This window comes from Bufo gargarizans, chromosome 8 (assembly GCF_014858855.1).
Source record: "Bufo gargarizans isolate SCDJY-AF-19 chromosome 8, ASM1485885v1, whole genome shotgun sequence".
In the NCBI taxonomy this organism is placed as follows: domain Eukaryota; kingdom Metazoa; phylum Chordata; class Amphibia; order Anura; family Bufonidae; genus Bufo; species Bufo gargarizans.
Genome location: NC_058087.1, coordinates 155,301,310 through 155,327,309, shown reverse-complemented (window position 1 = coordinate 155,327,309; position 26,000 = coordinate 155,301,310). Strand labels below are relative to the sequence as shown.

Here is a 26,000-nt window from a genome sequence, read left to right as displayed (position 1 = left end):
GACTTGGAAATGCACAGAAGCGTGTGTGTGAAGTTATTCTGAATGACCCTATGTGCACCTTGAATATTATATACCCTTTTAGGGATAGATTTCAAATAGCTCTGATATAGCAGGAACCACTAAATTATGAAATTGCTAAATTGGGAATTGTACTTCAACCCAGAACAAAAAATGTGCTTTGACGGACACTAAATAACTTTCCCAGCTACAACAGGACAGCGGTAACGAGAGATTTAGCGGGATATAAATTTGAGGCCTAGTATTTAGGCGCTGGGTGACCGGTATGGATTTAGTGACAGAATTAGACTTGGAAATGCACAGTAGCGTGTGTGTGAAGTTATTCTGAATGACCCTATGTGCACCTTGAATATTATATACCCTTTTAGGGATAGATTTCAAATAGCTCTGATATAGCAGGAACCACTAAATTATGAAATTGCTAAATTGGGAATTGTACTTCAACCCAGAACAAAAAATGTGCTTTGACGGACACTAAATAACTTTCCCAGCTACAACAGGACAGCGGTAACGAGAGATTTAGCGGGATATAAATTTGAGGCCTAGTATTTAGGCGCTGGGTGACCGGTATGGATTTAGTGACAGAATTAGACTTGGAAATGCACAGAAGCGTGTGTGTGAAGTTATTCTGAATGACCCTATGTGCACCTTGAATATTATATACCCTTTTAGGGATAGATTTCAAATAGCTCTGATATAGCAGGAACCACTAAATTATGAAATTGCTAAATTGGGAATTGTACTTCAACCCAGAACAAAAAATGTGCTTTGACGGACACTAAATAACTTTCCCAGCCACAACAGGACAGCGGTAACGAGAGATTTAGCGGGATATAAATTTGAGGCCTAGTATTTAGGCGCTGGGTGACCGGTATGGATTAGTGACAGAATTAGACTTGGAAATGCACAGTAGCGTGTGTGTGAAGTTATTCTGAATGACCCTATGTGCACCTTGAATATTATATACCCTTTTAGGGATAGATTTCAAATAGCTCTGATATAGCAGGAACCACTAAATTATGAAATTGCTAAATTGGGAATTGTACTTCAACCCAGAACAAAAAATGTGCTTTGACGGACACTAAATAACTTTCCCAGCTACAACAGGACAGCGGTAACGAGAGATTTAGCGGGATATAAATTTGAGGCCTAGTATTTAGGCGCTGGGTGACCGGTATGGATTTAGTGACAGAATTAGACTTGGAAATGCACAGTAGCGTGTGTGTGAAGTTATTCTGAATGACCCTATGTGCACCTTGAATATTATATACCCTTTTAGGGATAGATTTCAAATAGCTCTGATATAGCAGGAACCACTAAATTATGAAATTGCTAAATTGGGAATTGTACTTCAACCCAGAACAAAAAATGTGCTTTGACGGACACTAAATAACTTTCCCAGCCACAACAGGACAGCGGTAACGAGAGATTTAGCGGGATATAAATTTGAGGCCTAGTATTTAGGCGCTGGGTGACCGGTATGGATTTAGTGACAGAATTAGACTGGGATATGGCCAAAAAATAACCACACTATTGCTGGTTAAATGCACTTGGTGACGGGCGCAGCTTGCCCCTGATGTAGTATATGGCCAAAAAATGAACAGACTATTGCTGGTTAAATGCACTTGGTGTCACAGCTTGACCAACCACACTACTGAGGGTTAAATGCACTTGGTGACGGGCGCAGCTTGCCCCTGATGTAGTATATGGCCAAAAAATGAACAGACTATTGCTGGTTAAATGCACTTGGTGTGACAGCTTCACCCTGATGTAGGCTTTAGCCAAAAAACAACCACACCATTGAGGGTTAAATGCACTTGGTGACAGGCGCAGCTTGCCCCTGATTTAGTATATGGCCAAAAAATGAACAGACTATTGCTGGTTAAATGCACTTGGTGTGACAGCTTCACCCTGATGTAGGCTTTAGCCAAAAAACAACCACACCATTGAGGGTTAAATGCACTTGGTGACAGGCGCAGCTTGCCCCTGATTTAGTATATGGCCAAAAAATGAACAGACTATTGCTGGTTAAATGCACTTGGTGTGACAGCTTCACCCTGATGTAGGCTTTAGCCAAAAAACAACCACACCATTGAGGGTTAAATGCACTTGGTCGCAGCTTGGATGCACTTGGTCGCAGCACCGCACAAGACACAAAATGGCCGCCGATCACCCCATAAAAAAGTGACTGACAAACGGTCTGGGCAGCCTAAAAACAGTGAGTGAGCATTTGAGTATCAGCAGCTCAATGATGCACAGCTGCAGATCGATCGATTAATCAAGTGAAGTCCTTTGGAGGAGTTAATCTGCCTAATCTCGCCCTACTGTCGCATCCGCAACCTCTCCCTACGCTAATCAGAGCAGAGTGACGGGCGGCGCTATGTGACTCCAGCTTAAATAGAGGCTGGGTCACATGGTGCTCTGGCCAATCACAGCCATGCCAATAGTAGGCATGGCTGTGACGGCCTCTTGGGGCAAGTAGTATGACGCTTGTTGATTGGCTGCTTTGCAGCCTTTCAAAAAGCGCCAAGAAAGCGTCACAAAAGCGCCAAGAAAGCGACGAACACCGAACCCGAACCCGGACTTTTACGAAAATGTCCGGGTTCGGGTCCGTGTCACGGACACCCCAAAATTCGGTACGAACCCGAACTATACAGTTCGAGTTCGCTCATCCCTAATTACTTGCGAAACTATTGGCGAATCACCTGGCAGTCCTTCTCCCTCTTCTGGTACATATGGATCAGGTAGGCTTCGTACGTAATAGGGAGGGTAGAGATAACACTTCTAGAGTTGTCAATGCACTCTCTTATGCTAGACATACTTCCACTCCTCTTGTACTCCTCAGCACTGACGCTGAAAAAGCGTTTGACCGCATAAACTGGAATTATCTAAACTGTGTCCTAAAGTCCTTTGGCCTGCCTGATCCATATATCAAGGCTGTATTTGCTATGTACAACCAGGCTACAGCCCGAGTTATGGTCAATGGCGACCTATCCTCGCCTTTTCGAATTCAAAACGGAACTCGTCAAGGCTGTCCCTTATCCCCCCTGCTCTTCATCTTAGCTATGGAACCCCTCCTATCCAAACTTAGAGCAGACACCAAGATTGAAGGTCTATCCCTAGGGGGCAGGAGTCATAAGATTGCGGCATTCGCTGATGATGTCATGATAATGACATCCAACCCTAAAACTTTTCTCCCCATAATTCAGGAGCACTTAAAGAATTATAGCGCAGTTTACGACTTTAAGATCAATGAGAGCAAATCCACCATCATTAGCACAGGATTATCATCATCACTCAAACTCTTTCTAATGAAAAATTCCCCCTTTAACTGGTCCTCCCCAACCATCACTTACTTAGGAGTGAAACTCGGCCCTTCCATACCAGATTTATTTAAACTCAACTATGTACCTTTAAAAACCGCCCTATTCTCAGCTCTTGATAAACTCACTAAGTCAGCCCCAACTCTATCATGGTTTGGTAGAAAAAATATTATCCTCTCGGCTCTCATTATCCCCCGTCTTACCTACCTCCAACAAGTTCTCCCAATTCCCGTTCCTAAGTCTTACTATACCTCCCTAAAACAGAGATTTAGAACATTCATATGGAATTGCAGGAGAGCGAGACTCTCCTACTCATTCCTGTCTCGTTCGCGCATGACTGGTGGGATTGGGCTTCCAGATCCTGAACTCTATGGGAAGGCTATTCTTATGTCAAGAATAATTGACTGGTTGAGAAACACTGAGAGCAAATCCTGGGTAGCCATGGAACAAAACATTATTGGCATGCCAACTCGAGCCTTTTGTCTGGGCTATCATACCCCCCCCCCCCCCCCCAAACTAATCTGCAATCCTTCCCAATTATCAAAGCTACAGTAGAAGCTTGGAGGTGGTGGAATCATTCCCACTGCTCTATTCCATTCCCATCTCCCCAGAAATACCTCTTCTAAAATAATTAGATCCTCCGCACTGCCAATTTCCCTTCTCCTTGACCCCCAAGGCTTAATACCTTCAAACAAAACCATCAAAACCCTTCTGAATCCACAACCATGTGACTTCACCCTCATCCCACTTATTAAATCCTTTGTTCACAAAAATAACATGAATGACGAACTTCTTCGTCCCCTTACATGGTTTGAAGCCTTAATAGCTAACCCCAGTTCCCCAAAAAAAACAATTTCTCTTATTTACAACAAATTAAGATCACCTCCATTAGTTGTTAAACTGGCTTTCATACGCTCTTGGGAATTGGAAACTGGTATTGATCTTCCTATTCATTCTCTACCCACACTATTCGACATTCCTCTCAAGTCACCTAGATGTGTTAGGGCCCAGGAGAATGGCTACAAAATCCTCTTGCAATGGTATATTACCCCAATTAAGTCCTCACGCTTCAATAGACCCACCTCTGTCGATTGCTGGAGATGCCAAAAAGAGACAGGTACTTTTCTCCATATCTGGTGGACGTGTCCTCCTATAAACAAGTGGTGGGCAGAGATCTTTCGGATTAGCAACCAAATCTGTTCCTCAGATATTGCCACCTCGCCTTATGGAGCGTTGCTCTCCTTTTTCAACTACAAAACATCTCTGCCCCCCACTTTCCTCTTCAAGCAGCTCTTGTTAGCAGCCCGTCTCTTGGCTCCCAAATACTGGCTGCAATCTAGTTTACCTTCAGTGGAGCAATGGAGGTTAAAGGTAGATCAAATCCACCGTTTTGAAGAAATGGCCTCTTGGGAATCACGAACACACCTGACATTTTTGAAAAAGTGGGCCCCCTGGACAAAATATAGATATAAATATAACCCATTTCGCGCCACTCTTTATTCACCTTGGGCCCTGCCTGGGAAGTTCCGCAAATAAAATACAACCGGGTCAGCCTACTGACTGGAGGCCAATGGGGATGGTCCTCCTCTCTTCCTCAGCCCCTGCATACACCCCTTACAATTGGATGTTAGGGACATAGCTATCAGTGTGCGACTTAACACACCCAATTTTACTCCTCTAATTATACCAGTATTATTTCTGTCTTGTATAACTTGGTCCACTGCGCCTGCGGCATCTGTTCCTCTGAGCACTCTGACGTAATCGGCGCAGGCGCAGTGGAGATGTCTGTGCAGGGAGCGTTCAGACAGTCACTGCGCCTGCGCCAAATACAGACGCGCACGGCGCAGGAGTGAGAATTCGTCTGCTGGCTCAGAGGGAGGATCGCATTCCAGAGGAGATGGGGGGGCTGTAGGGACGCGCTGGGCGGCATTTTGTGTGAGTAGACCGAGCCTCTAGGTGCTGAAAAGACGCCCCCATAGCACCTAGAGGCTCATCAGCATATCAATAAAAGTTTGTTTTTTAGGCAAACGGCTGCACACAAAGGTATTATAATAGCATTGTTCGGTAGAGCAGACACTAGCGGATCGCTAGTGTCTGATAGCTAATTATGTCAAAACAAGGTGATAGAAACCCTTTAATCAATATTTGGTGGAAGCTGGTGTATTGCAGGCCTCAATCAATATTTGGTGGAAGCCGGGGGACAACAGGTATATCACATAAGTTTAAAACAATAGTAAAATGAATTAATGCTGCGTGATTCTGCTTAGGCCACCTCTAAACAATCACAGTTCCGGATGATGATACATATCTGTGGCTGAAATATAGTGGAAGCAGAATGTAAAATGACAATCACAATAAACTCTCAGACCATGTGTATCAAGTCCCTTAATTGACTGTGCAAAAGAAGAGATATTATAACTGTCGTATAAAGTCCTCCTCTCAATTCTGAGGGTATCTGGTTGAAGATAACACTGTATTGACAGTAGTATATTTAATTCGCCAAATGTTCGCCTGGGGGAGGAAATCAGTCCACAAACTGTGCACAGTAAGCATGCAGCAGTTCAATCCATCAGGCACAATATATTCTATTGTCGGGGCTGGTGCTCGCCAAGTGTATAACTGGCGATTAAATGCAGGTGGTAAGTAGAGCGGTACTGTATGTCTTACCGGTAGAAGATCAAAGCCGGTGGCTGTTTGTTCCGTACCGCAGACTTCTACTCACCACACCATGCGACTGTGTCTCTCTCCGTCGGCGTCCTCACTCACCACTGCATATCACGTGGTTTCCGTCAAAGATCGCAAGAGCAGCCTTTCGATCCTGGTTTATAGGTAGGACAGTTCTAGGGACATAAAGCTTTGGAGCGCTCCAATTTTTGTTGCTTAATCAGTCCATCCAAAAGTATTAATCGATATATCCAGTTGGTAAAAGCGCAGGGGTGGATTACGCCAAGCGCGTTTCGGGGACTTCTTTCCCCTTCCTCAGTTGCTCTACCCCCGTTATTCCGTCATATCCTTTTATAGCCCCGCCAGTAATACTCAAAAACTGGACCGGAACAAAAATTAACCCTTGCGGTATAGTTGCGTTTTCTGTGCGGTTTCTAATATTCATATGCGTTTTCTATATATTATCTCCATACTGCTATTATTAAGCTATGTGATAAAGGGAAAGGGTCTGCTACATTGCTCTCTTTAGAAAAAAGTGAAAAATGTGAAAGAACATAAACAAATAATGAAAAAAAGGGGGAAATTAACCCCATAGTAAATAATAAAACCCATACATATTTATGTAAAAACATAGTTCTATACAATGTGTGAACTTTAGAGGAATGCTTCAAAATGAATTGTGGTATATATTAGCAATATATGACATAGGAATAATATACAATCTTGCATGATATACTCAGTAGCTCATCTTGATTTCGTCAACATACCCTTAGCCATCTTAGGATAGAAATGACAAAATCAAGATGAGTTACTGAGTATATCATGCAAGATTGTATATTATTCCTATGTCATATACAGTATTGCTATCATATATCACAATAAATTTTGAAGCATTCCTCTAAAGTTCACACATTGTATAGAACTATGTTTCTACATAAATATGTATGGGTTTTATTATTTACTATGGGGTTAATTTCCCCCTTTTTTTACTATCTGTTTAAGTACAGGCAATAGTAGAAGCGTTCAGCTCTCCATATCCCAAACGCTGGAAAGAAAGAGGAAGTACCCCCCTACCCACACGCGATCCCTAGCCCTGAATGCCAGCATTTCTAAATTACTTGCCTAGTTTTAAAGGCCTTATAGTGGTGGCTGTCCCACAGTACGTCGTGCTCAGCCGCCACTACTTTTCAAGGCGAGCCATCCCTTCACAACCAATTAGGGGACAAAATCAGGTGTGCACTGCGCAACGCCATCTGTGGCAAGGTGCACCTGACTACGGATACGTGGACTAGTAAGCGCGGTCAGGGCCGTTATATCTCCATAACAGCACACTGGGTAAATGCAGAGGCGGCTGGGCCTGAGGCAGATAGTAGTTTGGCGCATGTCCTTCCACCACCGAAGATTGCAGGGCGCTTCAGTTTGCCTCCTGTTGCTTCCTCCTCCTACTCCACTTCCTCATCCTCTACCAGCTCCTCATCCAGTCAGCGTAACACTTTCACCACCAACTTCAGCACAGCCAGGGGTAAACAACAGCAGGCAGTTTTAAAACTTATCTGTTTGGGGGACAAATCCCACACCGCGCAGTAGCTGTGGACGGGCCTTGAACAACAGACTGATGAGTGGTTTGTGCCAGTCAGCCTCAAGCCCGGCCTGGTGGTGTGCGATAATGGGTGAAATCTCGTAGCAGCACTGGGACTAGCCAGTTTGATGCACATCCCTTGCCTGGCGCATGTGCTGAATTTGGTGGTGCAGAGATTTCTTAAAAATTACCCCGACATGTCAGAGCTGCTGCATAAAGTGCGCGCTTTCGGCGTTCTCACCCTGCTGCTGCTCGCCTGTCGGCACTGCAGCGTAACTTCAGCCTTCTCGCTCACCGCCTCATATGCGACGTGCCCACAAGGTGGAACTCCACCTTGCACATCCTGGCCAGACTGTGCGAGCAGCAGCAGCAGGCGATAGTGGAGTTTCAGCTGCAGCACGCATGGGTGAGTCGCTCGGCGGAACAGCACCACTTCACCACCAATGACTGGGCCTCCATGCGAGACCTGTGTTCCTTGTTGCACTGTTTCGAGTACTCCACCAACATGGCCAGTGCCGATAACGCCGTTCTCAGTGTTACTATCCTACTTCTATGCCTCCTTGAAAAAACGCTCATGGCGATGATGGAAGAGGATGTGGCACAGGAGGAGGAGGAGGAAGAGGGATCATTTCATAGGGTTTCTGGCCGGTCATTCCCAAGTGGCTCCGAGGGTGGGTTCCTGCACCCACAAACCCAAGGTACACAATTGTCCAGCCAGGGCACAGTTCTGGAGGATGAGGAGCTGGAGGATGAGCAGATGGAGGAGGAGGAACCATGTTCACAGCAGGGTGGCACCCAGACCAGCTCATGGCCATCACTGGTGCATGGATGGGGGCATACAGAGGACACAGACGATACACCTCCCACAGAGGACAGCTTTTCGTTGCCTCTGGGCAGCCTTGCACACATGAGCGATTACATGCTGCAGTGTCTCCGCAACGACCGCCGAGTTGCCCACATTCTAACTTGTGCTGATTATTAGGTGGCCACGCTGCTGGATCCCCGTTACAAGGACATCGTACCGTCCTTAATTCCGTCACTGGAGATTGATCGTAAGATGCGCTAATACGAGTTAGCATGGCCGACACGTGGAAAAGCTTTGTCAGCACGCCACAACAACCAGCACCACCAGCTGATATGGAACGTCTTAGCAGGAGGCAGCATTTCACCAAAATGGTGGAGCAGTATGTGTGCACACGCCTACACGTACTGAATGACGGGTCTGCCCCCTTCAACTTCTGGTTCTCCAAATTGGGCACATGGCCTGAGCTTGCCCTTTTACGCCTTGGAGGTGCTGGCCTGCCCTGCAGCCAGTGTATTATCTGAACGTGTGTTTAGCACGGCAGGGGGCGTCATCACAGACAAGCGCAGTCGCCTGTCCACAGCCAACGTGGACAAGCTTATGTTCAGTAAAATGAACCAGGCTTGGATCCCACAAGACTTGTCTGTACCTTGTGCAGAATAGACATTTATACCACCATCAAACATACATTCTTGTACTCAAGTAAAGTGAAATGATTCTTTGTTTTCTTTTTTTTTCATTTGTCACAATATTTTGGAGGCTACCTACCCCAATAAAAAATAAAAAATAAACATTGTTGGCTACCTCCTCCTCCTTCATTGCTGCCTCCACCTACAACACCACATTCACCGCCTCATTAGGTCCCCAGGAGAGAACATGTGAGGTTCACGGTGGGCCGAAGGGTACAACAGTTCATTGGTTACTCACTGTTAGAAGATGCCTCCCTGGGCCAGCAGTGCAGTGAAGGGGAGATCAGCACTAGATTCTTCGGGGAACACTCTATTACAGGGGACACCGGCCAGGTGGTGATCGAGGTGCCCTTGATGGTGATTGGTTTCTGAGTGCTTGTGCGGCTGGGCGTAATGTTGTGACGCCAGCACCTTGGTGGTGCAAAATGATGAGAGTGGTTGTAGTACAGATATAGAAGAATGAGGCAGGGTTTAAATCCAACTAAGATATTTACTGTAACCAGGATGTGGCAAATCCCAGTAACAGGTTATGTCTCAGGCTATAGTAGTAGGTTGTGTACTCACAGGTCTTCAGCTCTTTGCCTTGCTTCAGTCTCAGTAAAGGTAGTTCAAGTCTTTGTCTTCTACACACAAGTGATGTAACAGATGTCCTATCTGTCCTTGAAGTAACAGTGAGGCTGCCACAAGCTAATAAACCTTCACCCTATTACAAAGGCGCCTAAAGCCTAGAATAATGACTATTGTCCTTCCTTTGTCTTTCCACAATAAACTTAGGAAAATTCACTTGACACTCCGGAAGAGTAGATGGTAGAACACAGACTTCACCTTTGCCTATTTTCCTGGCTTCACACTGAGACCATGAATTGACTCCTCTGTGCCGTGGAGCCTAAGAGAGAGCTGAGATGAGAGGGGTCCTCTCCTCCCCCCTTGCTCCTCACTCCATGTCCTCCCTCCTCCAAACTCTAACTCCCCACTGCTCACTAGGCCTGAACTGCAGTATATATGCTACCCCCATCCAGTGGTGGAATGTGTGTAATGCACCTAACAGCCTGATAACAGGGATTACACATAATAATTAAATACTGTATAATATAACATATGACAAAACAAGCTTTTGCAGTGCCCACATACACTAGTGGGACACTGCAGGTATATATAGATGAATTAGTACTAAGCCACCACTAAACTAGTCAAAATAAGACCATGCATGGTCTGTAATCTATCGCAGATTTATTTTATCTGTGGGTTGTATTTCTTAGTCTGACCGTTCTTGGTCAGTCCTGCCCACTATTTCTTGGTCTTATTTTGACTAGTTTAGTGATGGCTTAGTACTAATTCATCTATATATACCCTTTACTGACCATGATCAACAAACATCTTTGATACATACCATCTGTTGGATATGGTTATAATATATCACTGAGACAGTTTTATTACGGATAGCTTCTCCCCGCTTTCTCTGTGTCTTTTGTCCATCTTGCCCTTTCTCCTAGTTTTTGTATGTGTATATTATATGTATTATCAATAACACTATTATATTTTTGTATGTATTTTTTCCTGCGGTAGTTTTCTGTTTTTGAGATGTGCATGTTTTTCTCTGTGGGCTTGTGTATGATCTTAGCAATAGGGAGGTTTGTAGGCTTTATACAATAATAGAAAATGTCAGAATGTATATTCTATTCCACCCTGACAGTCAAACTGTATAAACAGCAATTCTGCTCCCGTTTATAAAGAGCTGGGAGATAACACAGGCAAGGAGAAACAGTGATCTTCAGATAGTGAGAAAATGATGTTTTACACACCACCAGACATCTTCTAATCCACAAACAAATAGGCTGGTATTTATTTGTATTTGATCAATTCCAAGATAACCCCTTCCAATGTCACCTGTCTCTAGCAGAAAACATACTAGAAGCTAGATGATGCAAAGGTGCAGTGCCCATCCATGGACTCTATAGCAATAGTGCGGCCTGGCTTCATGGTTGTAGAAGGGCGAAAAAGAAAGCCAAAATTCAGGAATATTATGTAGGCCACTTGGTCTGTCTAATGAGCCTGCGATTGTAAGCTCCTCTATTACATGTATTCTAATAGTAGCAGTGCTCCACTAATAACAGTTTTCGCTTTCACATGCAACCAGTGTAGCAGCCATTTTCATGCACATACATGCATCCATGGGCGTAACTATAGCCCTATCAGCCATGGCACTTTCTATGGAGCCGCGAGGGTGGGTGGCCATATCAGGTGCAAGACCATTGTACCGTTATGTGAGGAATAAAATATAGGGGGTTGAAGAGAGATGTGACTCCATCTTGTTCCTGCTCTAAATATGTAAAGAATTGTTATAAACATCTCACCCAAGCTCTGTTTCAAGTTCCCCCGCTGTGAGTTAGGTTCGCTTATCTGTCTCAGGACAGATTCTGGGAATCCCCCAGAACTAGACCAAACGTTCTTGCCTTATTCAGGGTCATTCGGCACAACTGCATACATTCTTATATGTGACTGATTAAAACCTATTATTTTTGCTTACTGCATGTACACATACTATGTAAGAATGTTCCAGTAGTATGTGTATGAGCACCAGTGTTTATCTATATGATTGGTTTAACAATGTTGTTCTGCAAACTTTTCTACTGCCTATATAAGGCCAAGCTATAGCATAATAAAGTTAGAGTATTTTTCAGTGATACCTGTGTGTGTGTCATGTTATTGCCAACTGAGAAATATCTCTCCTGACATCAGTGACATCAAACCAAGGTGGTCGTAGAGGTCCAGAAAGGTCCAAATCCTTTCAGGGGTCATTTACTAACCAGAAATACACCTATATGAGATGCAGAAGGTGTTTTCCATCTCAGTCGAGATTCCCTGCTCACGCCAGGTCTAAAAAAGTGGGCAACTTTATAAAAGTGATCTAAATGAAAAGCTGTTTTGTTGCCCATATGTCACGGTACCTTGCTGACAGAGGTTAGAAGATCGTAGAGACTGACTGCACGTAAGGTTAACTGACACTCTCTTGATTCTCAGTGTTGTGGTTTGGTAATGACTACGCCTATTGTCAGGTGCAGCCCATGGTCATTACTGCTTTCCCCACTTAGTTTGGTCTCACACTTCATACCATGCGGTTGATATTCTCTGTCTGGATTTGGAAGAGTTTGTGTGTGGACTTTACCTGTGCTTATGCTCTTCCATTTCCTATAAGATAAGTTGTACTGCATTTTGTAGTTGGTTGTTCCCCTGTTCTTGTTGTTACTAGTCTTCAGGGAGACGCTGGTTCGTTCACCTGGGAAGAAACCAGTAGCATCATTCTCTGCCACTACCGAGGGCATCTCAGGGCTCCTAGGGTCTAGGTTCTGATGTATGTATTTTCCCACCTTCAGGGTCTATACATACTGACAGGAGTCAGGGCCATGTTTAGGGGCTTCCTAGGAGGTAACCTTTTCCCTTTCCCTAGCCTTAAAGCCTAGTTCTTTGTGCCTCCCCAATTCTGTATTTGTTACACCATAACAACCAATTACAACACAACTTTCATGTTTCAAGAGCAGACTAATAATGAACATTGGACTGTTATTGGTTGCTATGAACAATAAAGACAGTTTTACTTTAGATCGTAGAGTTCACAGGTGAAATACAAGAGAGTGACATAAATTCTCCCACATAAGGTTACTTACCTTTTCCCACTCTCTTTCTGGATTCAGCAGTATAACCAATAGCTTTGGATTAGCTTGATAACCGTCTTCTGTAAAGGACAAATCTCGGCCATCCCATGTTAAATTTATCATAAACCTGTCAAAAGAGGAAAAAGTTATGAAAGACGCGATAAAAGAATTTGATCAGTCATTCAGCACTTAACTAGTAAATGAATCCAGCCGTGACAACGTTGAGGAACAATAAACATGAGTTGCCAGAAAACAGGCCAGTGTTTTTTCTTTAAAGGCGTTGCCCACTTTCTTATTACTGTTGATCTTACTGTTTGTAAGATAATTATATGGCACTTACTAATATAGCCTTTGTTCAAATTCTGCACAAATATCTATATTTCATTAGGTATGGCCCTCATTTGCCAAGTCTTTTGTGCTGTCTACACAGAGGTCCTGTGCATAAAATGGCTGCTGATGGAGAGTCATGTGACCAGGCAAATCACCTCCATGTGATGTCTCCTCTGTTCAGATACACTGCACCTGCCATCTGCACTTGTACTGTTGAAAGTTTAATAAAGGTGCAGTGTGTTTGAATAGAGGAGAAATCACATGAAGGTGATTTGCCTGGTCACATGATCCTCTGTCTACGGCCATCTTGTGGACAGGATCTCTGCATGGACAGCACAGAAGATTTGCCTTACAGGAGGGCATAGCTTATGTAATATAGCAAATAGCACAAAATATCAACAAAGGCAATATTAGTTAATGTAATCATACATACACACTAGTCACAAGTAGCCAACCCCTTTGGGCTGAGTGGTCCTTGGAACTACCATTTCGGTTGCCACCAATAAGTGATCTCTCTATGCTGATTGTGTATCCTAAGATACCCATACAACTGTTACAGTCAACAACTCCTTTATTGTGTTGAGCAAGCATGCTTCACCGAACACTAGTTCGGCTCGAGCATAGCTATGCTCGGCACATCGTGGAGTTTGGCCGAATACCACGTGTGCTCGAGTGCGATGCTCGAGTCAGTATATTTAAATCTAATTTAGCCTCTATTTCTATGCAGAAGATCACTGTACAGTAAGGGAATCCCTCGGTGTGAGTCTGCGGCTTAGGAGTCCGTGCTCTGACTCCATATATAGCTATGGCTATATATGGAGTCAGTGCTTGGAGACACCCCAGCATATTTAAATCAAATTTAGCATATATTTCAGAAAAGTTTCTACCGGGGTATAAACTCACAACATTCTGCATTAGAGGCAAGGCACTTAACCACTCAGCTATAGCTGCATAGCCAATTCCTTTAACTCCTTAAGGACACAGCCTTATTTCACCTTAAGGACCAGGCCATTTTTTGCTAATCTGACCAGTGTCACTTTAAGTGGTGATAACTTTAAAACACTTTGACTTATGGAGGCCAAAAATTTTTTTACCCCAAAATTTTATTAAATTGCAAATTTCCAAGTTTCAATTTCTCTACTTCTATAATACATAGTAATACCTACAAAAATAGTTATTACTTTACATTCCCCATATGTCTACTTCATGTTTGGATCATTTTGGGAATATAGCATTTTTTGGGGATGTTACAAGGCTTAGAAGTCTAGAAGCAAATCTTGAAATTTTTCATAAATTTTCAAAAACCCAATTTTTAGGGACCAGTTCAGGTCTGAAGTCACTTTGTGAGGCTTACATAATAGAAACCACCCAAAAATGACCCTATTCTAGAAACTACACCCCTCAAGGTATTTAAAACTGATTTTACAAACACCGTTAACCCTTTAGGTGTTCCACAAGAGTTATTGGCAAATGGAGATGAAATTTCAGAATTTCAATTTTTGGGCAAATTTTAAATTTTAATCCTTTTTTTCCAGTAACAAAGCAAGGGTTAACAGCCAAACAAAACTCAATATTTATTGCCCAGATTCTGTAGTTTACAGAAACACCTCATATGTGGTCGTAAACTGCTGTACGGGCACACGGTAGGGAGCAGAAGGAAAATAATGCCATACGGTTTTTGGAAGGCAGATTTTGCTGGACTGTTTTTTTTACACCATGTCCCATTTGAAGCTCCCCTGATGCACCCCTAGAGTCAAGGTATTCAAAACTGATTTTATAAACTTTGTTAACCCTTTAGGTGTTCCACAGAATTAATGGAAAATAGAGATACAATTTCAAAAATCTAACTTTTTTGGCAGATTTTCCATTTTCATATTTTTTTTTCCAGTTACAAAGCAAGGGTTAACAGCCAAACAAAACTCAATTTTTATGGCCCTGATTCTGTAGTTTACAGAAACACCCCATATGTGGTTGTAAACTGCTGTACGGGCACACGGCAGGACGCAGAAGGAAAGGAATGCCATACGGTTTTTGGAAGGCAGATTTTGCTGGACTGTTTTTTTTACACCACGTCCCATTTAAAGCCCCTCTGATGCACCCCTAGAGTAGAAACTCCAAAAAGTGACCCCATTTTAGAAACTACAGGATAGGGTGGAAGTTTTGTTGGTACTAATTTAGGGTACATATGATTTTTGGTTGCTCTATATTACACTTTTTGTGAGGCAAGAAATAGCTTGTTTGGCACCGTTTTTTATTTTTTGTTATTTTTCAATACTCATCTGACAGGTTAGATCATGTGGTATTTTTAAAGACCAGGTTGTCACGGACGCGGCCATAACTAAAATGTTTTTATTTTTATTTTTTTACGGTATTAAACTGAGGGGTTAGGTCATGTGATATTTTTATAGAGCAAGTTATTACGGACACTGTGATACCTAATATGTATCCTTTTTTTTATTTATGTAAGTTTTACACAATGATTTCATTTTTGAAGCAAAAAAAAATCATGTTTTAGTGTTTCCATATTCTGAGAGCCATATTTTTTTGTTTTTGGGCGATTATCTTGGGTAGGGTAGTATTTTTGAGGAATGAGATGATGGTTTGATTGGCACTATTTTGGGTTGTGTTTGACTTTTTGATCGCTGGCTATTAGACCTTTTGTGATGTAAGGTGACAAAAAATGGTTTATTTAGCACAGTTTTTATTAAAAAAAAATTACGGTGTTCATCTAAGGGGTTAGGTCATGTGATTATTTTTATAGAGCCAGTCCATACGGACGCGGCGATACCTAATATGTATGCCTTTTTTTATGTACGTTTTACACAATAATATTATTTTTGAAACAAATAAAAGATCATGTTTTAGTGTCTCCATATTCTGAGAGCCATAGTTTTTTCTGTTTTTGGGCGATTATCTTAGGTAGGATATCAATTTTTGCAGGATGAGATGACGGTTTGATTGGCACTATTTTGGTCGCTTGCTATTACACTTTTTGTGATGTAAGGTGACAAAAAATTGTTTATTTTGCACATTTTTTATTTTTTACGGTGTTCATCTGAGGGGTTAGGTCATGTGATATTTTTATAGAGCTGGTCGATACGAATGCGGCGATACCAAATATGTATACTTTTTTATTTATGTAAGTTTTACCCAACTTTTTTAAAACAAAAAAAAAATATGTTTTAGTGTTTCCATATTCTGAGCCAAAGTTTTTTTTTTTTTTGGGTGATTGTCTCAGGTATGGGCTAATTTTTTGCGGGATGAGGTGACGGTTAGATTGGTACTATTTTGGTTGGCAAACGCCTTTTTGATCCCATGTTGTTGTATCTTTTGTGATGTAAGGTGAAAAAAAAAATGGTTTATTTAGCGCAGTTTTTATTTTTTAATTTTTACGGTGTTCATCTGAGGGGTTAGGTCATGTGATATGTTTATAGAGCTGGTCGATACGGACGCGGCGATACCTAATATGTATACTTTTTTTCCCCTATTTTTTACCAATTTTTTTAACTTTAAAAATTACGTTTTTGTTTATTTTTACTTGAAACTTTAAATTTTTTGGGGGGAAAACTTTATTTTTTCAAAACATTTTTCACTTTATTTTTTGTCCCACTTTGGGACTTCAACTTTTGGGGGTCTAATTCCTTTACCATGAATTCTAATACGTCTGTATTGGAATGTATTGGCTGTATGAGTAATACAGTGTGTATTACTCATACAGCTTCCTACCTCTGAGATCCAGGGGGCTGGATCTCACAGGCTCGTCAATGGAAGGCAGCGCATATGCCTAAGGAAGGCATCGCACTGCATTCCATGCCATTGGGTCCCCTCTACAGCCGCATGGGGACCTGATGGCACGCCCGATCACCGCCGCAACCACAGGTAAAAGCCGCAAACCGCAGGTCTGAATTAACCTGCGGTTTGCGGAGATCGCTGACATGGGGGGAGGGGGGGGGTCACGGGACCCCCCTGAGCATTTAGCCAAGGTGCCTGCTCAATAATTTGAGCAGGCATCGGGTTCCGATCACTGTCCGATACGTCATGTGTCCTTAAGAACCTGGACAACATGCAGTACTGGTACGTCATGTGTCTGGAAGAGGTTAAAAATAAATTAAAATTTAAAAAAACATCTACTGTACTGTAGTTCTACTGAGACGTATACAGTAGAAGTTTTTATTTTTTTCATCTGTGATACACTATGCAGCTATATAGTGTAGTGGTTAAAGTTCTGGACTATGGTGCAGAAGCTGTGAGAGTTCAAATCCCTTCACAAACTTTTTCAGAAATAGAGGTTAAATTAAATTTATATATTTTATATATTTTTTTAGTTATTGTAAAAAATGTATGGCACTCAATAAATGTGGAATTACAAGTATATATATATATATATATATATATATATATATATAGATATATATATATATATATATATTTATAATACTTCTGATATATATATGAATGCATAATATGTGGGAAACTACTACAGATTTCTTTAACCACTCAGCTATAATAGCTGCATAGCCAGTTACTTTAAAAAATAAAAATAGAAAAAAATATGAGACTTGTACTGTACTTCTACAGTAGAAGTCTAATATTTTTTTATTTTTTTTTTGTGATTGGCTATGCATCTATATAGTTCTGGGCTGTGATGAAGAAGCTGTGAGTTGAAATTCTGTCACAAACTTTTTCAGAAATAGAGGCTAAACTTAAATTAAACACACATATATACATATATATATATATATATATATATATATATATATGTTTATAATTAGGGATGAGCGAACCCGAACTGTATAGTTCGGGTTCGTACCGAATTTTGGGGTGTCCGTGACACGGACCCGAACCCGGACATTTTCGTAAAAGTCCGGGTTCGGGTTCGGTGTTCGTCGCTTTCTTGGCGCTTTTTGCCTCCTGTTGCCACCTCCTCCTACTCAGCTTCCTCCTCCTCTTCTTCCACCTGCTCATCCAGTCAGCCACACACCTTCAACACCAACTTCAGCACAGCCCGGGGTAAACGTCAGCAGGCCATTCTGAAACTCATATGTTTGGGGGACAGGCCCCACACCGCACAGGAGTTGTGGCGGGGTATAGAACAACAGACCGACGAGTAGTTGCTGCCGGTGAGCCTCAAGCCCGGCCTGGTGGTGTGCGATAATGGGCGAAATCTCGTTGCAGCTCTGGGACTAGCCGGTTTGACGCACATCCCTTGCTTGGCGCATGTGCTGAATTTGGTGGTGCAGAAGTTCATTCACAACTACCCCGACATGTCAGAGCTGCTGCATAAAGTGCGGGCCGTCTGTTTGCGCTTCCGGCGTTCACATCTTGCCGCTGCTCACCTGTCTGCGCTACAGCGTAACTTCGGCCTTCCCGCTCACCGCCTCATATGCGACGTGCCCACCAGGTGGAACTCCACCTTGCACATGCTGGACAGACTGTGCGAGCAGCAGCAGGCCATAGTGGAGTTTCAGCTGCAGCACGCACGGGTCAGTCGCACTGCGGAACAGCACCACTTCACCACCAATGACTGGGCCTCCATGCGAGACCTGTGTGCCCTGTTGCGCTGTTTTGAGTACTCCACCAACATGGCCAGTGGCGATGACGCCGTTATCAGAGTTACAATACCACTTCTATGTTTCCTTGAGAAAACACTTAGGGCGATGATGGAAGAGGAGGTGGCCCAGGAGGAGGAGGAGGAGGAAGAGGGGTCATTTTTAGCACTTTCAGGCCAGTCTCTTCGAAGTGACTCAGAGGGAGGTTTTTTGCAACAGCAGAGGCCAGGTACAAATGTGGCCAGCCAGGGCCCACTACTGGAGGACGAGGAGGACGAGGAGGAGGTGGAGGAGGATGAGGATGAAGCATGGTCACAGCGGGGTGGCACCCAACGCAGCTCGGGCCCATCACTGGTGCGTGGCTGGGGGGAAAGGCAGGACTAAGACGATACGCCTCCCACAGAGGACAGCTTGTCCTTACCCCTGGGCAGCCTGGCACACATGAGCTACATGCTGCAGTGCCTGCGCAACGACAGCAGAGTTGCCCACATTTTAACGTGTGCGGACTACTGGGTTGCCACCCTGCTGGATCCTCGGTACAAAGACAATGTGCCCACCTTACTTCCTGCACTGGAGCGTGATAGGAAGATGCGCGAGTACAAGCGCACGTTGGTAGACGCGCTACTGAGAGCATTCCCAAATGTCACAGGGGAACAAGTGGAAGCCCAAGGCCAAGGCAGAGGAGGATCAAGAGGTCGCCAAGGCAGCTGTGTCACGGCCAGCTCCTCTGAGGGCAGGGTTAGCATGGCAGAGATGTGGAAAAGTTTTGTCAACACGCCACAGCTAACTGCACCACCACCTGATACGCAACGTGTTAGCAGGAGGCAACATTTCACTAACATGGTGGAACAGTACGTGTGCACACCCCTCCACGTACTGACTGATGGTTCGGCCCCATTCAACTTCTGGGTCTTTAAATTGTCCACGTGGCCAGAGCTAGCCTTTTATGCCTTGGAGGTGCTGGCCTGCCCGGCGGCCAGCGTTTTGTCTGAACGTGTATTCAGCACGGCAGGGGGTATCATTAAAGACACACGCAGCCGCCTGTCTACAGCCAATGTGGACAAGCTGACGTTCATAAAAATGAACCAGGCATGGATCCCACAGGACCTGTCCATCCATTGTGCAGATTAGACATTAACTACCTCCCCTTAACCATATATTATTGTACTCCAGGGCACTTCCTCATTCAATCCTATTTTTATTTTCATTTTACCATTATATTGCGAGGCTACCCATAGTTGAATGAACCTCTCCTCTGTCTGGGTGCTGGGGCCTAAATATATGCCAATGGACTGTTCCAATGTTGGGTGACGTGAAGCCTGATTCTCTGCTATGACATGCAGACTGATTCTCTGCTGACATGAAGCCAGATTCTCTGTTACGGGACCTCTCTCCTCTGCCTGTGTGCTGGGCCTCAATATATGACAATGGACTGTTACAGTGGTGGCTGACGTGAAGCCTAATTCTCTGCTATGACATTCAGACTGATTCTCTGCTGACATGAAGCCAGATTCTCTGTTACAGGACCTCTCTCCTCTGCCTGGGTGCTGGGCCTAAATATATGACAATGGACTGCTGCAGTGGTGGCTGACGTGAAGCCTGATTCTCTGCTATGACATGCAGACTGATTCTCTGCTGACATGAAGCCAGATTCTCTGTTACGGGACCTCTCTCCTCTGCCTGGGTGCTGGGCCTAAATATATGACAATGGACTGTTACAGTAGTGGCTGACGTGAAGCCTAATTCTCTGCTATGACATTCAGACTGATTCTCTGCTGACATGAAGCCAGATTCTCTGTTACGGGACCTCTCTCCTCTGCCTGGGTGCTGGGCCTAAATATATGACAATGGACTGTTGCAGTGGTGGCTGACGTGAAGCCTGATTCTCTGCTATGACATGCAGACTGATTCTCTGCTGACATGAAGCCAGATTCTCTGTTACGGGACCTCTCTCCTCTGCCTGGGTGCTGGGCCTAAATATATGACAATGGACTGTTGCAGTGGTGGCTGACGTGAAGCCTGATTCTCTGCTATGACATGCAGACTGATTCTCTGCTGACTTGAAGCCAGATTCTCTGTTACGGGACCTCTCTCCTCTGCCTGGGTGCTGGGCCTCAATATATGACAATGGACTGTTACAGTGGTGGCTGACGTGAAGCCTAATTCTCTGCTATGACATTCAGACTGATTCTCTGCTGACATGAAGCCAGATTCTCTGTTACAGGACCTCTCTCCTCTGCCTGGGTGCTGGGCCTAAATATATGACAATGGACTGCTGCAGTGGTGGCTGACGTGAAGCCTGATTCTCTGCTATGACATGCAGACTGATTCTCTGCTGACATGAAGCCAGATTCTCTGTTACGGGACCTCTCTCCTCTGCCTGGGTGCTGGGCCTAAATATATGACAATGGACTGTTACAGTAGTGGCTGACGTGAAGCCTAATTCTCTGCTATGACATGCAGACTGATTCTCTGCTGACTTGAAGCCAGATTCTCTGTTACGGGACCTCTCTCCTCTGCCTGGGTGCTGGGCCTAAATATATGACAATGGACTGTTACAGTAGTGGCTGACGTGAAGCCTGATTCTCTGCTATGACATGCAGACTGATTCTCTGCTGACTTGAAGCCAGATTCTCTGTTACGGGACCTCTCTCCTCTGCCTGGGTGCTGGGCCTAAATATATGACAATGGACTGTTGCAGTGGTGGCTGATGTGAAGCCTGATTCTCTGCTATGACATGCAGACTGATTCTCTGCTGACATGAAGCCAGATTCTCTGTTACGGGACCTCTCTCCTCTGCCTGTGTGCTGGGCCTAAATATATGACAATGGACTGTTACAGTGGTGGCTGACGTGAAGCCTAATTCTCTGCTATGACATGCAGACTGATTCTCTGCTGACATGAAGCCAGATACTCTGTTACGGGACCTCTCTCCTCTGCCTGGGTGCTGGGCCTAAATATATGACAATGGACTGTTGCAGTGGTGGCTGACGTGAAGCCTGATTCTCTGCTATGACATGCAGACTGATTCTCTGCTGACATGAAGCCAGATTCTCTGTTATGGGACCTCTCTCCTCTGCCTGGGTGCTGGGCCTAAATATATGACAATGAACTGTTGCAGTGGTGGCTGACGTGAAGCCTGATTCTCTGCTATGACATGCAGACTGATTCTCTGCTGACATGAAGCCAGATTCTCTGTTACGGGACCTCTATCCTCTGCCTGGGTGCCTGGGCCTAAATATATGCCAATGCACTGTTCCCATGTTAGGTGACGTGAAGCCTGATTCTCTGCTATGACATGCAGACTGATTCTCTGCTGACTTGAAGCCAGATTCACTGTTACGGGACCTCTCTCCTCTGCCTGGGTGCCTGGGCCTAAATATATGCCAATGGACTGTTCCAATGTTGGGTGACGTGAAGCCTGATTCTCTGCTATGACATGCAGACTGATTCTCTGCTGACATGAAGCCAGATTCTCTGTTACGGGACCTCTCTCCTCTGCCTGTGTGCTGGGCCTAAATATATGACAATGGACTGTTACAGTGGTGGCTGACGTGAAGCCTGATTCTCTGCTATGACATGCAGACTGATTCTCTGCTGACTTGAAGCCAGATTCTCTGTTACGGGACCTCTCTCCTCTGCCTGGGTGCTGGGCCTAAATATATGACAATGGACTGTTGCAGTGGTGGCTGACGTGAAGCCTGATTCTCTGCTATGACATGCAGACTGATTCTCTGCTGACATGAAGCCAGATTCTCTGTTACGGGACCTCTCTCCTCTGCCTGGGTGCTGGGCCTAAATATATGACAATGGACTGTTGCAGTGGTGGCTGACGTGAAGCCTGATTCTCTGCTATGACATGCAGACTGATTCTCTGCTGACATGAAGCCAGATTCTCTGTTACGGGACCTCTCTCCTCTGCCTGGGTGCTGGGCCTAAATATATGACAATGGACTGTTGCAGTGGTGGCTGACGTGAAGCCTGATTCTCTGCTATGACATGCAGACTGATTCTCTGCTGACATGAAGCCAGATTCTCTGTTACGGGACCTCTCTCCTCTGCCTGGGTGCTGGGCCTAAATATATGACAATGGACTGTTACAGTGGTGGCTGACGTGAAGCCTGATTCTCTGCTGTGACATGCAGACTGATTCTCTGCTGACATGAAGCCAGATTCTCTGTTACAGGACCTCTCTCCTCTGCCTGTGTGCTGGGCCTAAATATATGACAATGGACTGTTACAGTGGTGGCTGACGTGAAGCCTGATTCTCTGCTATGACATGCAGACTGATTCTCTGCTGACATGAAGCCAGATTCTCTGTTACGGGACCTCTCTCCTCTGCCTGGGTGCTGGGCCTAAATATATGACAATGGACTGTTGCAGTGGTGGCTGACGTGAAGCCTGATTCTCTGCTATGGGACCTCTCTCCAATTGATATTGGTTAATTTATATTTATTTTATTTTTATTGTTATTCATTTCCCTATCCACATTTGTTTGCAGGGGATTTACCTACATGTTGCGGCCTTTTGCAGCCTTCTAGCTCTTTCCTGGGCTGTTTTACAGCCTTTTTAGTGCTGAAAAGTTCGGGTCCCTATTGACTTCTCGAACCCGAACATCCAGGTGTCCGCTCAACTCTATTTATAATATATATATATATATATATATATATATATATCTACTGTATATACGCAGGTCACTTTTGCTGTTAACTGCTCTAATATCATTTATTTGCCTATTTTAATACAATACAAAAAATATACACACAGGTCACTTTTGTAGTTATTTAAGCTAAAAGCATTTATTGCCATATTTCTAGAGAAAAAGAGAAAAATAGACTTAGTTCATATTTGCTGTTATTTACGGTAAAAGCCTTTCTTGTCATATTTCACTACAATACGAGAAAAATAAACACGGTTCACATTTGGTGTTATTTGCGCTAAAAGCATGTATTGCCATATTTCTAGAGAAAAATAGAAAAACAGACTTAGTTCATATTTGCTGTTATTTGCGTTAAAAGCGTTTGTCATATTTCACTACAATACAAGAAAAATAGACGCAGTTCACATTTGGTGTTATTTGCGCTGAAAGCGTTTCTTGTCATATTTCACTACAATACGAGAAAAATAGACGCAGTTTACATTTGGTGTTATTTGCTCTAAAAGCGTTTCTTGTCATATTTCTAGAGAAAAGAGAAAAATATTCACAGTTTACTTTTTCTGTTATTTACTTAGAAATCGTTTAGTGGCCTATTTTAGTTCAATACGAGAAATATATATGCAGTTCACTTTTGCTGTTATATACGCTAAAATGGTTTCGTTGCTAATTTCAAATCCTTTAGTTGCCTATTTTTGTAAAAAAATTAAAATATATTTGGTGCTTTTAGGGGTGCTTTTAATTTATTTAGTTCAGCTAAAAGTATGTCAGACAGAGAAGAGCCAGGCCTTGCTCAGGGGAGTGTCAGAGGCGTAAATTATTCTGTCGCAGTAACAGGTTGCAGCAGAATAAAGGGGTGTGGCAGCAGGGGTTTCTTCCCGAGGCCTCAAGTCCACATGTCAGCGCTTCTTGATTGGTTGACTGGATCTTCGACTTTGTTGCAAGTGACAGCAGCACCAGCAGCCTGAGTCTAGAGTCACTGATGAGCAGCTTTCTTCACCTGTATAGTGAAGAAACTTCTCACCAGAAGCAGCAGATAGACCTGGAGCAGGACCTGAACCAGGTGGTGGCATACTTTGACATCACCCTGCCAGCCATCATACAAGATCCGCTGGACTACTGGGCAGCCAAACTGGATTTGTGGCAGCAACTGGCCGAGTTTGCCCTGGAAAAGCTGTCCTGCCCGGCCAGTAGTGTGGCATCAGAGCGGGTGTTTAGTGTGCGGGGGCCATAGTTACCCCAAGAAGAACTCACCTGTCCACCCAAAATGTTTAGAGACTTACTTTTGTCAAGATGAATAAGGCGTGGATCAGCCAGGATTTCCGCCCACCAATGCCTGATGCATCAGATTAGATCATCCATCTCTACACTGTGCCACTCTGTGGTATCATGCTGCTACTGCTGCTGTTGCTGCCATGTCCACACTATGTCACCATGCCACTCTGTGGCGTCCTGATGCTGCCATCTCCACACTATGTCACTGTGCCACTTTGTGGCCTCCTGATGCAGCCACGTGCACACTATGTCATCTTGCCACTCTGTGGTATCCTCCTGATGCTAAATTGCGAATACATGGGCGAATATCCATCATATATTCGTGAATTCGCAAATTCTCTATCTTTGTTCACATTTTTTTTATTACTAAAATTGCAATGTAAAATTTGCTTAATGCACATGCGCAAAAACAGGCGTGGCCTAGCAACTGTTTTTCGAAGTACCCGAAGTTTGAGGCCATTGAAAAAGATGGTCTGAAGCAATTTTCGAGACAGTGAGGAAGAACTCCTGATCAGTGTAAGTAATTTCACATTACGCCAGTGTATTTGATTACATTTCACATGCATGTCAGACCAATCGCTTTATATGCAGATAGAGTGTTATAAAATATTCGTGATTGTGAAAATCGCCACTTAAGATCCAAATTTTTTCATATAACTTCACTTTTTATCAGGTCCAAGTAGATATTACTGATTGGTGCACTAAGTATTGTTGTAACATCACAGCACTATGTCTGTAGCATGTATGTATGGACAGCATAGAAATATCTCTCACATGCACATTGCAAATACATTTTCCTGCCGCACACTCTACAGGGAGTGCAGAATTATTAGGCAAGTTGTATTTTTGAGGATTAATTTTATTATTGAACAACAACCATGTTCTCAATGAACCCAAAAAACTCATTAATATCAAAGCTGAATATTTTTGGAAGTAGTTTTTAGTTTGTTTTTAGTTTTAGCTATTTTAGGGGGATATCTGTGTGTGCAGGTGACTATTACTGTGCATAATTATTAGGCAACTTAACAAAAAACAAATATATACCCTTTTCAATTATTTATTTTTACCAGTGAAACCAATATAACATCTCAACATTCACAAATATACATTTCTGACATTCAAAAACAAAACAAAAACAAATCAGTGACCAATATAGCCACCTTTCTTTGCAAGGACTCTCAAAAGCCTGCCATCCATGGATTCTGTCAGTGTTTTGATCTGTTCACCATCAACATTGCGTGCAACAGCAACCACAGCCTCCCAGACACTGTTCAGAGAGGTGTACTGTTTTCCCTCCTTGTAAATCTCACATTTGATGATGGACCACAGGTTCTCAATGGGGTTCAGATCAGGTGAACAAGGAGGCCATGTCATTAGTTTTTCTTCTTTTATACCCTTTCTTGCCAGCCACGCTGTGGAGTACTTGGACGCGTGTGATGGAGCATTGTCCTGCATGAAAATCAT

General features: G+C 43.6%; 1 protein-coding gene across 1 annotated transcript in view; it reads right to left on the bottom strand.

Annotated features, from left to right (window-relative positions):
* The window catches only part of GRIN2A (glutamate ionotropic receptor NMDA type subunit 2A), an 810,811-nt gene that overhangs the window by 235,331 nt on the left and 549,480 nt on the right, over window positions 1-26,000 (bottom strand). The window contains exon 3 of the mRNA XM_044304525.1: window positions 12,741-12,855. Coding sequence (XP_044160460.1) covers window positions 12,741-12,855 — 115 coding nt within the window. The remainder of the gene's footprint in view (window positions 1-12,740; window positions 12,856-26,000) is intronic.